Raw genomic sequence first — 16,425 nt, forward strand, 5'->3', positions numbered from 1 at the left:
CTTATGTTACACAGGTCAAATCCTGAAGCTGGTTTAATCCAATGAGAGAGAAGCATTATTCTGGTCATCTACAGCCTTAACAAAGTAGTACTTGAGAGCTTATGCACCTTATACCAAGCACCCACGCAGTCTGTGTAGAAGCATGATTAAAAGAATAAACTCCAAGTTAAACAGCATACAGGCTAAACCACAAATCATGTCACTGACCTTAAAGGTTTGGCCTAGAGGGCCCCTTAACAGTTTGGAAGGAGCCAGAAGGGAGTGCAAAGGCTCTCATTTTCCTTTGGGTCACACATATTTGGACAGGTTTGACAACAGCACCTAACGAGGCCGTCTCTCTGGCACCTCTCTGCAGAGCACTCCACGCCTTGCCATGATGAGAATCAGTTTGTTTCAAACATAATAAAACGAACAGTTGCCCTATCAGCTTTTAAAACTTAGAGAGGAATTATGTTTACAGATAATTCCACCTTCAGAAAATCTGAAGATTTCTGCATAGAATTCAGACTTTTGGTAAAGTCAAAGAAAGATAAAGAGTTCAAACAGCCTTCAAGGCTGCACTGTAAGCTAACTCTTTTCCCCTAGAGAGGCAAGAACAATCTTCTCTGGACTCTATAGGAGCAGTAAGTAAAAATTACCTCATACAATGGCATGCAGATGCTATCAATCCACTCGAGCTGCAACCTGGGTAGTTCATCTTTCCTGTTCCGATCAAAAATGGCCTGAATTGAGAAGGGAACAAAACTGTCATGCTTTATTACACTGGAGTATTTTACAGACACATCATCCAGCACTTTGGAGCTATGATCAAATTCTCACAACCAGAACACTTTGTAAACTGTAATCAATCTTTGCAGCAGTCTTCTTACTGCTTTGTCTGGCATGAAAAATAAACTGTTTATTTTCAATTCTGTTTTGAAATTTGTAGGCTGTTTTGAATTTTATAATTCTGTGATGTAACATAAATGCTTCACAGTTGGAGTTAAGCTGGTAAGAAACCTTGTGCAGAAATGTAAAGTAGATACCTTTGAGTAGAAATTTCCCTTTTCTCACATTGGGTTTTCTAGCTCAGCAGAATGAACAGGGATGGTGGATCTGAGACCCTTTCTGCAGAACCAGCTATGTCTGTGAATCCAAAGGGTGAGGAATCAACAGATCCATTTTGGGAGCAGTTCTCAATTTGTTCCTCTGGAAACAGCCTAATTTGTTGCTCACTGCACTCCCCCAGAGAGGAAATTATGGAAGTCGAAGCTGATGTTTAAGAGGCTCAATTATTGGCTGAAAGGAGATGGAAGAAACTGAGTTCTGCAGAGTTTGAATGTGAGTTGTTTTCTCCATACTCTGCCTGAGATTACTTGGGCCCATCAGCTTTCCATCTACAGGATTTTAATCCTCTTTCTAGTGGCCCATCCACACCTTTTACTGAATGTGTCTTTTTTTTTTTTTTTTTTTTTTTTTTTTTTTAATCTCTCTCTGAATATGCCAAGTTTTAAAGAGTTCTGTCTTTTTTGGTGGAAAGTCGGTTCTTATTCTGGGCCTGTCTCAAGGTTGATGTCTCCTCAGAAAACTTACTTTCCTACTCTACCTTCTAGAAACTCCAGACTACACACATTACATTACATTAAATGTCTGGTTGAATTCTTCTAGTTGTAGCCTGCTCTTTCTGACATACACAGGTATCACACAGTGTATCTAAATAAGACCAGGAGGTAAGATTCAAGGACTCTGTGATCTTAAATGAGAATCTTGGGTTTGATTTTTGGAAAATTCTGTATTTCCTATTTAAATCATTTTGAAAAATCCTGTCATTTTCAGATTGTTATAAGCACAACGCAAGAAAAAAAATCCTTGGTTTATAAGACAAGAGAATATCACATTATCTTGCTAACAACTCTCTTATCTAACTAGCAGCAATACCTATCTAGGTGGCTTGACATAGTGATATGTCATGAAATACATCAGCATTTGATCTTGTTTAAAAATTCCTCATTAATGTGGTAAAACTGTACATGATTTTGACCCTTAGCCATCAACTGTTAGAACTGATGAACTCTGTGATTATTTACTGGCCTTATCTCCCAACATAAAACACTTAATACATCAGTTTACTGGATTTTTTTAAATTGTGAAGGGCCAAACAGAGAGGAAAATCTTCCTTCAAGCTGTATGACTTCAAAGTATCCTACATGTGGCCCACAAATTACTGTAGTCCTTGGTGCGGACTGTAGAGCCCAAAGGAATAGTGAGAGGGCTCCTATGATGGAGGAAATACTGAAGATATGTATAGGTGGTTGGATGCAGATTTTCAGAAGACATGAGTCCAGAAGAAAGCTCTGGCTTTTGTCTTTCTCTGCACTTCTGCCAAGTCTACAGTTTGTCCAAAATGTAGCTGTAACAATACACCTTAAAATAATTCTTAAGGTGGGTGGACCTGGGCCATTTGCACTGGAATTCATTGCTACTTGAAGACAGTGACGTTAATGTGTCTGTTGAAATAAAATTACTTTCCATTATGTTTCATTAGCATGAGAAACACACTTTGCAAATTTTATATACAAGGCAGGAAAGGCACTTATACCCATATTATATTGAATGGTACTTGCAGTTATTCAGGCCTAGATTTGGTCTCAGAATTGTGAATATCATGACTGACTGATTGCTCATCTACTGGACTATAGCTACCAATTTTTCTAAGATGTACACACAGAACTTCTATAGGGAAGAACTCCATTAATGTCCCAGCCTCTGACAGTATATAAAGTGAAAAGCCATTTGTTGTATCTGAGCATTATTTACTACAAACTTTTTAACTTTATTGACTTCATTACATCACCACAGGCTCATGTGCAAGTACTACTGAAGTGAGAACAAGTCTGAGCCACTGGAATAACCCTTTTATTTTTGGAAGCATAAACATATTTTTGAATGGCTTGTAAGTTAAATTCTTTAGAATACTTTCTGTTACCCTTCTCCTGTTGCCTTCATATGATGGCTTGTCAACATTTAGAAGTATTTAACCTGGATAAGGCTTTCTCTCTGAATCATTCACTGAAAATCTTGATGACACTTTTTTTCTTAGTTCTTGTTTGACACTTTATATTCCACTCCTATATTCCATTCCTATATTCCACTCAATACCAATTTATCCTTTCAATGACAGTGTTATATTTAGTTGTATACCTATACAGCATTTGATACATCAAATAACACAGATAGACAGCTGCAGCATAAAGTAAATCTGACAATTTTGATTTCCATAAGTAGCTGTTGATTTTTTATTTGAATGCCATGTATTGAAAACAATAACTGTTGCTTAGAAAGTTAACTGACAGAATAAGCTTGGGAATAGGTACAGAAAGTGGGGAAAAGGGCTCAATGCAAAACTGACTGAGTTGACTGAAGAACTTTTATATGGCTCTAAATTCATGTCCTTATTGGACAGAGCTTTTATTTATCCCAAGATTTTTCTTTACATACAAAATACAGTTAGTTTTTCTGAATAAACCCAATGATATTTTCTTACCCTATTCAAGTTAGTAACTATTTCAGAAGTAATAAAAACTTACTGAAGGGGTGAGTTTGAGTTCAGATCTTTCTCTGTCCCCTTGTTCAAAGAACTCACTGGTTACCAGCTCAGCTGCCTAAAACATAAATCATGATAAAGATTAGAGTTCTTGCTACATAATTTTTAGGGTAATGAATTCTTGCTCAGACCATGACTTCAGCCTGTGCTTAATGGTAAAGAAGTGAAGTCACTTACATGACTGATGTTAGGTTCATGTTTGTACAGTTTTCATGACTGCGCATACGGGGGTATAAACAGTCATAACCACTGATAGGCACACTTACCCCATTTTGATAGGGAATTGACTGGGGAAATGACATTGCAATGTCGAGGTAGCACTCAATGCAGTTATATGCAACTTAAGTATTGAGAACAGAATAGAAAATTATAGCTTCTCATTGGCATCCACAGTTACGTCTGCAAAAATGTTTTGTAAAATGTGCAAGAGCTCTCCGGGTATTTACAGGCTGTTGCCATATATAAACAACCCCACTTAGAAAAAAAACTTAATTAACCAGTTTTTTCCCCACTAGGCTTCACTTTTTTCCCATCTCTGTCATCACTATAGGATCTGAATATCTAAATATGAACTCATATTGTGATTATCATATTGAATCAAAATCAAGAACTCTGGTGGGTTGGAAGTTGGAATGCATCTTTCTGACTTCTGTGAATGAAGATGTTCTATTCACAGCAGAGGTTTGTGCTTCTCAGAACACAAGTTTTAAAAACAAAATTAGTTATGGAAACAACAGGAATTTTAGGAAGTTAAACAGTGAGCAATCCTGATATAGTAGCCTTTACATACTGTACTCTTCTCATGTGTCGGGCTTTGAAGGTAAGCAAATGTTTCATTTGAGATGCAAAAAAAGGAAACTCATCTACTGAAGATGGCATTCAGTTCCTAAAGCTCCTGTTTTGCCTGTTTTTGTTATTGTTTTCATGTTTTCCTAGCTTGAAAACATAGGAAGTTATTTCATAATACCAAGGTACAAGAAGAGTGAGCTAAGCAGAGAACCTGCACTTCATAAAATCTCAGAATTTCTTGCTCTAGCAACTGCATGGTAGCTAACATTCACAAATCCTAAGCTTGTTACAGTTGAAATAAGGAGTACCAAAATAAATTGGAAGTAGGTGAAGTCATGTTGTAAAGTACTCTTAAATCTTAAGCCAGGCTATCACACAGTTTGAAACTTGATAATGTATGTAATCCCAGCACACTAATAAAATTCTGGATCAATACTTCAGATAGAGGAATAATTTAACAACTTAGCAGCAATTAAGGGTTTGCCAAGTGTATTGTATAAAAATAATCAAGATGTAGTCTCAGCCCTATCTCTCACTGCTATTCTGATCCTGTTCTTGTGTCCCTTTCCCTCTTCTATTGTCTGTTTCTATCCTCTCTTCCTGAATTTTGCCTTCTTACATGTAGCCTTTATTCCTTTTGATTCATGTATTTCAATCTCTTTCTCCCTCACTTTTGATGTTTTTTTCTTTTCAGCACAGTTGAGGTCCAACTATTTCCTGTTTTCCCTGTGTGGACTTATTAGCCTCTCTGCTCAACCAGGTAGTGTTTCAATCAATTCCAGACTGTGTTTTTCAATATAAAGTAAACCTTTACATTATGCTGCAGGGGAACATTCACTTGCAGACCTCAAAAGTGATAAGGATAAAAAAACAGTTTGCCAGAGACTTTGGCACTAATTCAGCACCATAGCACAAAGATTGACAACATGGAAAACAAAAACCCTACCTGACATTTTGGCTATCAGCGAAAATGGAGAAGCTAACTGGGTTAAAGAGGAAAAATGAGGAGGGATTGCACACGCTGCAGCTGTAGCTAGGTGGCACTGAAAAATCTTGTCACTCATTTTCCCACTGCAAGATACGAGCAACTTCCCTGATTTTCATGCGAGGTGACCATATTCTGAACAAGAAGAGTAACAGCGTTAGAAGGACTAATGTCATAGTCTGCTTATAAAAGTAAAAAAGACGCATCTGACAAAACTGCAAGCTGAGGTGAAGCCCTCGCCACATAAATGCTTTTTTACTGAGTTAACGTGCAGGTAACTTCTGTAGGTCCCTTTCAGCTTCTGTTACTTCCTTGTCCTTATCCAAGAAATCTGGCTGCTCCTGCCTCACTAGTTCTCTGTTCTAGCTTCTCTGTTTCACCCCATCTTTTTAACTATCACTTTGCTGTTAAGCCAATCAAACTCCCTCCAGGTGCTTATCCACACTCAGCTGCGCTGGTGTATTTCCTATTCGCTTCTTGATGCCGTATATTCCTCCAAACCCCTACACAGCCTGCCTTCTACTAGCTTGTTCTGGACCTCAATAAAGGAGAGAGAATTATTAGTGTGGATACAGGAAATATTAAGGGTGGATGCTAAATAAGGAAAGATGCCTAGAAGAGGGAAAATGATGTGGTAAAGGACAAGACTTTTGGGACAGGTTGCTTTCTCACATTGTAATTGTTTCCCAATGCTGGACCCAAGTTTTACGTATATTTCTAAAGAGCCTACTCAGCAGCAGAAGCCTGAATTTTTATTTCTTTGTTTCTAAGTATAGGATATCAAAAAAGGCTCTATACTACACTTGAAGTTTTTTCCATCAGTGTTGAGAAAATGAACACATTTCTCTTATCATATATACTGAAGATTTTATGTTATTCAACGTTTGCAGATCATGTAGTAGTATTTTTGATTTAGGGAAGATTCTGCCATGGAAAACTTTGGGACAAGACGGGTGAGCGCAGCTACATGTGGCTAACAGGTTTCTTGTTTAATCCATCCATTTTTTGATATGGATTTAAAAGGTTAATAAGAGGAGAGGTTGTAAAGCCAGATCTCTTCAGGTACCTACATGCTGCTCACCAGCATGTGTACATGGAAAGATTATGCAATAAACTATTTCTTGCAGAAACCCCCTGCTATTTTTTTATAGCACTAATACCGCTGTAAATTGATTCCAGTTTTGGTCCCTTGTAAGCCAGGGCCCTGGGAATATTGTCCCGCCAGTCCCGCCTCCTCCCAGCCCTGCTATTAATCATGACTTGCCTGTCTTGAAATCTCCCACGGTTTGGTCACAGCTCCAAGGTCACAGGCTGTCATTAGCATTGATCTGAAAAACAGAAATGAACAATACAAGCTGAATCAACCTTTGTTGGATTTCTAAACAACTCTGCTCTGGATGCATAAATAAATAATACATATATAAGATGTCAGCCCTGGCACCTTCTTTTCCTCCAGAAAAGAATGACATGTTTGAAATCTCAGCCATCAGCATGGCTTTTACATCACAATTGTGGCTAGGAAGCCTAATGTGTTGCAGGTCATCAGATGATGAATTTTGGTATTGTGCATTGCACACTAGAAAAGAAATGATATCGCAAGGGAGTAACTGCTAATTTTGCAATACTTCTAACAGTACTCATGTTAATACCTATAATATACTAGAAAACATGTGCTTAACATGATATAAGTAAGGATATAATTACATAATAACACCTGCAAACTGGATTAATTTATATGCCTATTTGTAAGTGACTGCTGTAGCAAGAGAACCTATAATCACAGGAGGCATCCCAGACACTGTTTAAGCAGTTTCTACTGCTCATCTACAATAAAAATTTAAGATTTACTATGAGCTATACTGTTCCACTGTAGTTTAATACCTAGCTACAACCATGTTTTATATGCATTAGGAGAAAGAAACCATTCAGCTGTAGTAAGCGTTTATGTACAGTACCATGATGCAGATAAAAGTCTAAGAAAGTTTAAATGAAGAACAAGGGCACTGAAAATGAAGCATCAAATATATTGCCTGAATCTAAAATTAGGAATGGGTGAAATGATATGGAAAATAGAAAATGTCCAATATTTTGGTCAAAAGACCAAAAGGAAACAGAATTCTAATGAAATTTCAGATAAAATGAGACATAATCAGGCATGCATATGCAAATGCACACATTTTATTGTCTCAAAAGCGTGGTGTACTTAAACCACCCACAATGTCTGAGGTTTTCAATGGGATGCATACTCAGATCATTCCTGAGGGCTAGAAGAATATCGTGTATCTGCAAATTCCCAGTTATAGACTAGAAGAGCAGAGAGAAGCATGGTCAGTAACAGAAAACAGCTGAGAGAAGGAGAAGATGGGGAAATGGACAAGAAAGATCTTTGTGTCCTGAGGCAGAATATTGATGATTTCTGGAGAAAGAGTGGAAGGGCTGAGCAGTAACTGGTGAGGCTGGGAGAAAGGGGAGAAAACATGACAGAGTGTGAAGGCAGAAATAGGAATGGAGAAGGTGAGGTCACAATGACTACATCCCTGCTGTTTGGTAGTATTTAGAAATCATACCATATATTTCATATCATGGATCATATTTTTAAAACAAGCTACCTTTCTTTGTTACGCTAAGTCTTCACTCCATGATATATGAAATTCCTTAAACAAATAGGGCTACATTTTGAAATAACCAGAAAGGAAGAAATAGTAGTGCTCACCGAAATATTTCTCGGTGGTTTTTTATATTCCAATCATAACCACCTTTACTGACAAGTTCAAAAAACTCGGTCCTTCTCCTGCAACAAAAACAGATTATCAGAGAAGGAAACAGGGCAGCACTGCAGTAGAAACACAGTTCTCTGGACGATAAGAAATCATTGCACCTCATGTATTATTGTTAAAGTCGTTACACTGACAGTCCATTTGAGCGAAACATACTAATTTCCGAACATGTTCTATAAATGTCTGTTATCAATGTCAGAGTTGCCTAGTAAAAGCAATATTGTATTTATGGTCTCCGCAGATAAGGAAATAAATGGTACCAGAATGTTCAGTCTACCATGGAAGCATGAAATGTTCAGCAGTGGACATACAGACAACAGAAACACCCCTGAAATATACACTCTTCTCTTTACTTGTCCTTGCAAAATGGTTTTTACTTCTGTATTCTGAAGGGTTTTTCAGAGATGTGCAATTCCTCTTATTTCCAGCACACAGAACAGAACAGTGAGACACAGGAGCTGCAGATGTCTTGAGCTAGTAGTTCTTATTGACTAGAAGGTAGGTCTCCCTGCTTGGTCCCATGCTTTGTCTTTTGCAACATCTTGGCTGTGTCCTCAAAGATGGACAAAACATGAGCCAGAACATGTTAATCTGTGTTTGCTGCCTTTGAGTACCAAAATTCTGACTCATCATAGTCTGTAAATTTTTATGTCACTGAGACTCCAAGCTGTTATTGCATGCAGTGTGACTAGAATATGAAATAGATCCTGCCCCAGATATAGCAGAAGTTGAGGTACAAAAATATGGACCAACTTGCCCAGAGTGACACAGCATATTAGCATCAAAGCTGGAAAGCAAATGCCTATGTTCTGAGGGACAGTCCAGTGCCCCATCTCACAGGAGACTGTACTACCTCTTGGCAAGTGGAAATGTATTTAGATTCCCCAGCAGGAGAGAGTTTGCAAAGTTTTGTACTTTATACATTCTCTTCAGCTTGACTGAAATTTTGAACAGTGATTATTGAAAGCACGGTCTGACAGCAGCCAGGACAGGTTTTTACACATGAGGAGATTTTGATCAATGGACAGAAATTTATGTGGGGCATGTTGCATTATTCTGGTCCCTGATTGTCATGCGTTATATGACCAGTCACTCCTACTATAAGGCCTTTTTATAATGGATTTCATGACAGCAACTAGAACAGGGAGATACAAGGACTACATGATGGTATCTAATCCCTTATGTTTTGTGAAATAAAATATAAAAGAGTTTCACATTACAAAATGTGCTAGGACAATGCAAAATCGCACATACAGAAAACAAAATTCAGTTTTGTTCACATTCAGTTTTTTTCACACTAAGTCATATCATCATGGCCCCAGTCGAAATAAATATTGCAACGATGAAAACTGTAATGGCCAAGAGTAATTGCCACATAAACCTTAGACCAGCCTAATCCTGAGCAGATTATCAAAAACTACATATCCTATTAAGAAACCAAGCGGTGGGTTTTTGCATCCTGTATTTCAGTGCCCAGTCTAACAATGTAAAATTTGGTAATGATTTCATTTTGAAGTATTGGATATTCTGGGCAATTCATATGTTACTAGACAAAAAACAGTCAAGAATGTTTAAAGCTGAAGACTCAGGAAGATGACATTCCATAAACATCAAACATTCAAATTCAAAATATAGAGATCCATAAACAGTAACTGAAAATGTGAGTCTCAAGGCCTTATGTTAAGCTGAAAAGTTTAAAATAAGAATTTTCTTTGAAATCCATTTAAATGGATGCAGAAGTAGTAGTTCAACTCCACAGAGAATGTAGGAAGGAGTCAACCTGGGGAAAGCAGCAATGTGTAAGGAAACAATTTAGTGTTTCCTACTGGTTGCTTATGCCTGGTATCCAAAACAAAGAGGTTTACTATTATTAAGCAAACATATGTTAGGATTTCAGAAGTAAACAGAATTATAACAATTTTGCAACGTCACTGAGTAACATTGACTCTGGTTGTATTTTGCCTGGAAGGGAAAGTTGTCTTGCTATATACAGCAAATCCAGTTGCTCTACATCCCAGTGGCTCAAGATTTGAGTGAATTTCTATAAACATTTTGGCTCCATGCTTTTGCTTGTTGTATGATCTACAAGCATCATTATCTAGAATTATCTACTAAAATCAAGTATATTTTCCATCTGATCTTTCACTGAAAGTCATCTTTTTGTTTGTTTCTAGAAAAGTAGTGCCTTGAGAAGGTTATAAAGCCTTGCTCTGCCTGGAGTTTTGTTGCTGTTTTGCTAGGACTTTGTGATCATTAGGTTTAGGCATTCTAAGAATACTAATATGAGAATTTCCTCCTCTACAAAGATATTGAGGACATAGCAAACTGAAAAAATATGTTAGGTATTTGTGTGGAAACATCTGTTCACATAAGGGTGGCTTTAAGAAGTGTAAATCATCAGCGTTTCCAGGCAGTGATTTTCAGGCTCTTTTGGAAGTAAAGTAGCATAACAACTACCTGATTAATGAATCGTAATAACACAAGAGGAAAAGATAACTTATTTGCAGACTTCTGAGTAAAGAGGCCTCATTCGCTAAAAGTTTTCTGATTCAAGTAGCACATAATCAATTATGCAAACACGGAAGAATAATCTTGAAATTCAGCTGATGCCCCTTTTTGGACATTATTTCTCTGTATTAAAACTAGAAAGACAACTTGACCATGTAGTTTTTCAACCTAAGGCAGGCAGGAAAGAGGGATCCATCACATCTGAGTCTGGACTGGGTTCCCTCCCAAGGCACTGCGGCGGGCCCTCTCTGGCTCTTCCAGGGGCTGCAGGATATCGGCCGGGGGAGCACATGGGGCTGTGCCAGGGCAGCTTCCCTCTCAGCCTCTGCCACTCATCTCTTCCTTGACAGCACTAAACATTTCTGCAGCACTTGTTATTTGTGGTGAGAACCTGTACTGACACATCTCTGTGGTCCTTGTGTCTCGCTTAAAGCTGTCAGCAAATTCCCCTGTCATACCAGCCTCCCAGGTAACAAGCAATCCTAACAGACAGCTTCAGAAAGAGTACGCTTAAAAGGGTTTATTTGTCCTGCTCAGGATTTTCATGTCGGCAAGCAGAAATTTCTTCATGGACTAATGTTTAGAAGTTATTTATAATAAAATGATTCACTAAAACCCTTTATTAATACAACTTCTCCGAGAATAGACTTGCAGGAAACAAAAAATATCAGCATGTCCTCTGCTGGTACTGTTTAGAAACAGTCCTTGGCACAAATAACCAAATAATGAGAAAAAAAGACAAAGCAAACATTGCATCATCCCAATTAATATTTTTACAATTAACAGTTAAAGATATAGATAGTTGAACAATTTCAGGGTAAAGACTTTTCCTGAAGTTTTCTGGAAACTTGGTTTGGTATCAACCATCAGCAAAAAGGAAGGGTGGAATCCAGGTGTATGACCCTAAGAAAAACATTACTAAATGCTATCCAGCACTGTATGGGATAGGATAGTAATGGACATCAAACAAAAATTCCTAAGGATGAATTATTGTTATGACTGGGAAGGCAGTATGCTGAAACCACACATCTGACAGCACTTCTCCGTGTAAGTCAGTCACAGGCATGTGCCAGAGAGGGGGATGTCAAAAGTGCAATGTGATGGTAAGACCACAACTCCTCTGACTACACGCATGCTTCCACACATTCTCACTGGGAAGAGCTTGGTAATAATTAACAGTATTTGAAAAATATAAAATAGCACCAACTTGAAGCCTACTTAAGAGATTTGGTTTGCAAACAAGGAAAAGGAAGAAAACTGCATGAGAGAGATCCTATGATACTTCTCTCAAGCTTTTTAAGAGCTATTCTCATGTGATACAAATTGGCATAATTTGTCTTCAAAGCAGCAATATATATGCTTTCGTTACCTCTGCAACTGGGTCTGTAACTAAGTATAGTATTTCTTGGCATACATGTTTAGAAACTCTGAAATGGTGGAAAAGAATTCTAAAATGTCATTGGATTTTCTACATGCCTGAAGAAATGGTCACAGAAGGGACAGAAGAATTATGGGACTGAGTTGTAACTGATTCCTGGGATTGCTTTGAAGTATAAGCTTAGGATTTCACTTGCTTTTTGTTATTACAGTCATGTTACACATTAAAGCAAAACTTACTTGGACACTTGAGATATTTCTATTAGCCTAAGATATACTAAGTATTAGACTAAGTCTCTTCAACCACAGCTAAACACTAATTTCTCATATTATATATCCTTATTGGTATTTAATAGGTCATTAGAGTAAGTTCTTCGAATTTTCATTTGTCAAATACAAGAAATGCCAATACTTACTCAAAATACAGAGTGAGGTCTGTTGCCAATATCGATTGCTTTAGAAGCTGCATAAGGTCACTGTAGTCCTTAGAGGACAAGTTAGCAAAGATGTTGTGACCCTATAATGAAAGAGATAAAAGAGGTAAAGGGCTAGCAATCAATATAGGTTTTTAAAAGGTTTTCTCTTTAGTCTACTGTTTCTCTGTAACAGAGGCCTTTTCTGATTCATGACAAAACTACAAAAAAATAATAATGTTAATACTGCTGAGATTACATTGGGGTGGAAGAGTTGACGATTGTAATCAAGCACCTGGTATGTTTTTCTAAACTCTGCTGAAATTATAGCCTCTTGAGGAAAGATTTACTCTTTGCTCTGACCCTGCATAGACTCAGTTTATGGGGAAAAACTATGGATACATCTCAATCTTTCCTCTTATTAAATGTTTTAGGGAGCTGTGCATTGCAGCCTTTGAGTTGTGCTCCTAATAGATTTATCTGTGCTGCTGCTTGCAGGCACACAAACTGCTGTTAGAGCAGTCAAAGACACTAAATCAGTTTTTCATTCAAAGCAGCCTATTTGCTCACTCTGCCCATTACTGTGTTGTCTTACAGTGTACACAAGGCATTGTCTATGCGGGCTAAAGAACCACAACTTCATGCAGTTTAAATGCCCTTTGTAGACCCAATAGCTTACTTTTCAAGGGATCATGGATTAAGAATTTGAAAGGTGCCCTATGGCCAGAATGAAAAGAAACAAATTATTTAATATTGCTCTTTGAGAGCAGAAAGGTCCTTTTGTAACTGAATTTCTAAAAACTAAGAGGGACGGAGATCCTATAATTTCTCTACAAAATCCTAGAGACAATAAGCTGAAAGAAACAAAATTAATGAAAAATTCTAAATGTAAGCTTAAGAAGTGGTCTTTGTGACATCTGTCACATATAACTAAATTAACATAAATAAAAGTACTACACTTTTTTTTTTTTTTTTCCAGATCACCTACAGAAATAATGAGGTTTTTGCTAAACAAGAGTTTTATTTTGGTGGTGTTTAGCACTGTAATGCACACATTCAGTATGCAGTGCCATCTACTGCTTAGGAAGATTAAAATGCCCTTAAAAACAAGAATTTTCCAGCAACAGGACTGCTATAACCATGACGGTCTGCAGACATAGATGAGATAAGGTCTGGAGATAGAGATGGTATTTTTTAATAGATCAGCTAATTATTGGACTAAAAAAATAATCTGGCATGCATAAAAGATGGTCTTCTCTGTGACAATTAAATGATTATTTCTTTTCAGCTAAATATTGAGAAGGATTTGAGAATCTAAAGCTTATTTATGAAAAACAATTTTAAAATCAAAGTACTCAGAAGAAACTAAAGAAAAATATATCAGGAAAACAGCAGCTCTTGTAAGAGGGGTAATTTACCAAGTTGTCTGTTATTCTATAATATCTGTTGCCTTTCTGACCTGTTTCATGGTGTATAAAACCATGTCACTACAAAGTTCAAGATCACTTATACTGAGGTTAGCATGTCAAGAGTAAAGGATAAATAGCTCCTTTGTTCAAGATGATAAAAATCTAAAGAAATAATACAACATGCTATGTTTCCTTCTAGACAGCAAAGACAGACTAAAATCTCAACATTAGTGGATAGGATATAATCTAATTTCAGTTTATTTGAGAGAGGAGACCAACTGCTCAGCTGGTAAAAGTTAGTGTATCTTTAAGTAGATTGAAGGATTCAAATATGCATTTATTCCAAACAAAGGGGTGTTGTGTTCCATTAGCAAATAGTATCTCTTGGATAAAAGTTCCATAGGATTAATTTTCTGCTCTAGAAATGAGGACCTGGAGAAGAAGCTGCCTGAATGGTCAAAGGGGAGGACTTGCATTTCAAGTAGTATTTTACATCTCTGAAAGAAGCTGGAGTAGATTCCAAGGAAAAAAGTATTTTTTCATAAATTTCTTGATTTCTAAGATGGAAAAGATAAAGAAAAGCATCTAGACTGACATGAGGTATAAACTTTCACAGTTGTTCATGTCTTGAGCCTGTCTTCAGAGACATTCAGTCATGAGGAATATTTCAGGAACTAGAGAAATCACTGTTTCCCAGGAAAGCTTGTTCCAGAGGCTGAACAGTCTCATTGGTTTAGGAAAAACAAAACAAAACAAAGCAGCCTTGCCTTTTTCCCTTTTCTGAACCATTCTGTTTAACTTTCAAATACTGCTTTTTCTTATGCCTTTCCCTGGTACTATAAGGAGCCATTTAATTCCTAGTATCACCTTTTAGTAAGCTAGGCTAGGCTAAGCAGATTGAGCTTTTTAAATCTCATGCTGGTGCTCTCCTTTCCTATGTCTACTTTTTTGACATGATATCGAGAAACTGATCACTAAAGCCACAGTCCCATGACTAATCTCTGTGGCACTGTACACTGAGGTAAAGCCATCACCCTGTTCCCATTTGTCTGTGATCACGGGACATTCCCAGATGCTCTTCAAACATTACTGCAGATCAGCAGATGGTCTTCAGTTGTGCTGCGTGAGCAACATTTTTGTTTTTATATATACTGAATGCATTTTGTATCAACCTATCTGTGTAAATAAAGAAAATACATCCATTGTTTTGTAAGGATTGTGGTCCATCTTTCTACTTTTCTCACTTACTGCATCTTTAGGGTAGTGCATGCTGCATACTGTTACACATAAGATGTTCTAGGCAAGAACTATGTCTTTATACGTATCTGCAAAGCAACTAGTGTACTTTGGACAGCATGATATTGCTGATAGTAATTTTTTTAAAAAATCATTTAGTAAAATTATGCAAAACCATCATAAAAATACTGATTACAGAAAGACTGTCAAAGAAATTAAATTGGTCCAGTAAAGGATGACTGTGATACTCTGAATACAACACCCATGGGGAAAGGTAAGAGCTTGTTTCACCTACCTATAAACCACTGAGCAGGATATATGTAAGAAGACTGAGAAAAGCTGACAATATGATTAGGATATGTTCTCCTTGCCCCTAGCTGATTGAGACAAATATAATCTCTGGGCTCTATGATCAGCATTTGTAGTTGTTTAATTTTGTGCTAGTTGTGACCTTTGTGGTAACCAATAAATAATTCCTCAAGGAGAGGGCATTGAAAAGGTACTGTGTGTGGTATTTCCTTTCTCCAGCTGGAACTACCCAATAGTTTACAGTGAGATTAATAGTAATGCTTTGTACCTCACTTTGGAGAATCATGACAGCATGATTGAAATGGTGGTGCTCCAAGGTAGCAGAGGTGCCGTAGAGCTGAGCTAAGGCTGATCCGCTCCTGAAAGAGAACATGGGGAGTCAAAAAGTACTGCTTGTCTGCTTACAAAGCAGATTTCAGAGGCAATTTAGTAATGAAAGCACGTAGCCTCTCCATTTCAGCAGCCACACTTAAGACAGTTGCCAAGATCAAAATACTAATTTAAAGCCAGATACAAGGCATTTATGTTCCAGACTTTGCTAAGTATCATCAGCTGACTAAAGATTTTCCTGGAACTACATGAAATTTTGTAATGCAACAGCACAGGCACACCACTGTGCAGTAAAGACAAACAGTAATGTCCTTGAGCTAGGGCCGGCTGTTCTGCTACTACTTTTTATTTTTAATTCTTAATGGACATAAACACAATGGCTTACAATGAGTGATTACAAACTCTTTAAACAACCCCCCAAAACACAACAACAACAAAACAACTGCAAATACAGTGAGGTTCTGTATGTACGTAAAATCATGTACTTAAAAAAATACTAAGGTAAACAAAAAACCACAAGTGAGAGCAGTGAATATAAAAGTAAAGTTTAGCATCTCTTTAGAACATATTTTCTCATCATGTTTATTGTCTAAAAAATGGCTTCAAAATGCACAGAGCAGGTGGGTTTTCTAAGTTTAAAGAACGAAAATCTATGGAATACAATTATAAAATTGTGAATCTTTAGGAGGTGCAGAGAAAGGGACTGGAT

General features: G+C 37.3%; 1 protein-coding gene across 1 annotated transcript in view; it reads right to left on the reverse strand.

Moving 5' to 3' along the window:
* Positions 1–16,425, reverse strand: part of PDE11A (phosphodiesterase 11A) — a 137,490-nt gene that overhangs the window by 13,140 nt on the left and 107,925 nt on the right. The window contains exons 14-19 of the mRNA XM_074828301.1: positions 15,655–15,745; positions 12,436–12,536; positions 8,071–8,148; positions 6,618–6,685; positions 3,567–3,637; positions 639–722 (exon numbers count right to left, since the gene is read on the reverse strand). Coding sequence (XP_074684402.1) covers positions 639–722; positions 3,567–3,637; positions 6,618–6,685; positions 8,071–8,148; positions 12,436–12,536; positions 15,655–15,745 — 493 coding nt within the window. The remainder of the gene's footprint in view (positions 1–638; positions 723–3,566; positions 3,638–6,617; positions 6,686–8,070; positions 8,149–12,435; positions 12,537–15,654; positions 15,746–16,425) is intronic.

The sequence above is a fragment of the Strix aluco genome, chromosome 6 (assembly GCF_031877795.1).
Source record: "Strix aluco isolate bStrAlu1 chromosome 6, bStrAlu1.hap1, whole genome shotgun sequence".
NCBI classification, from domain to species: Eukaryota; Metazoa; Chordata; class Aves; order Strigiformes; family Strigidae; genus Strix; species Strix aluco.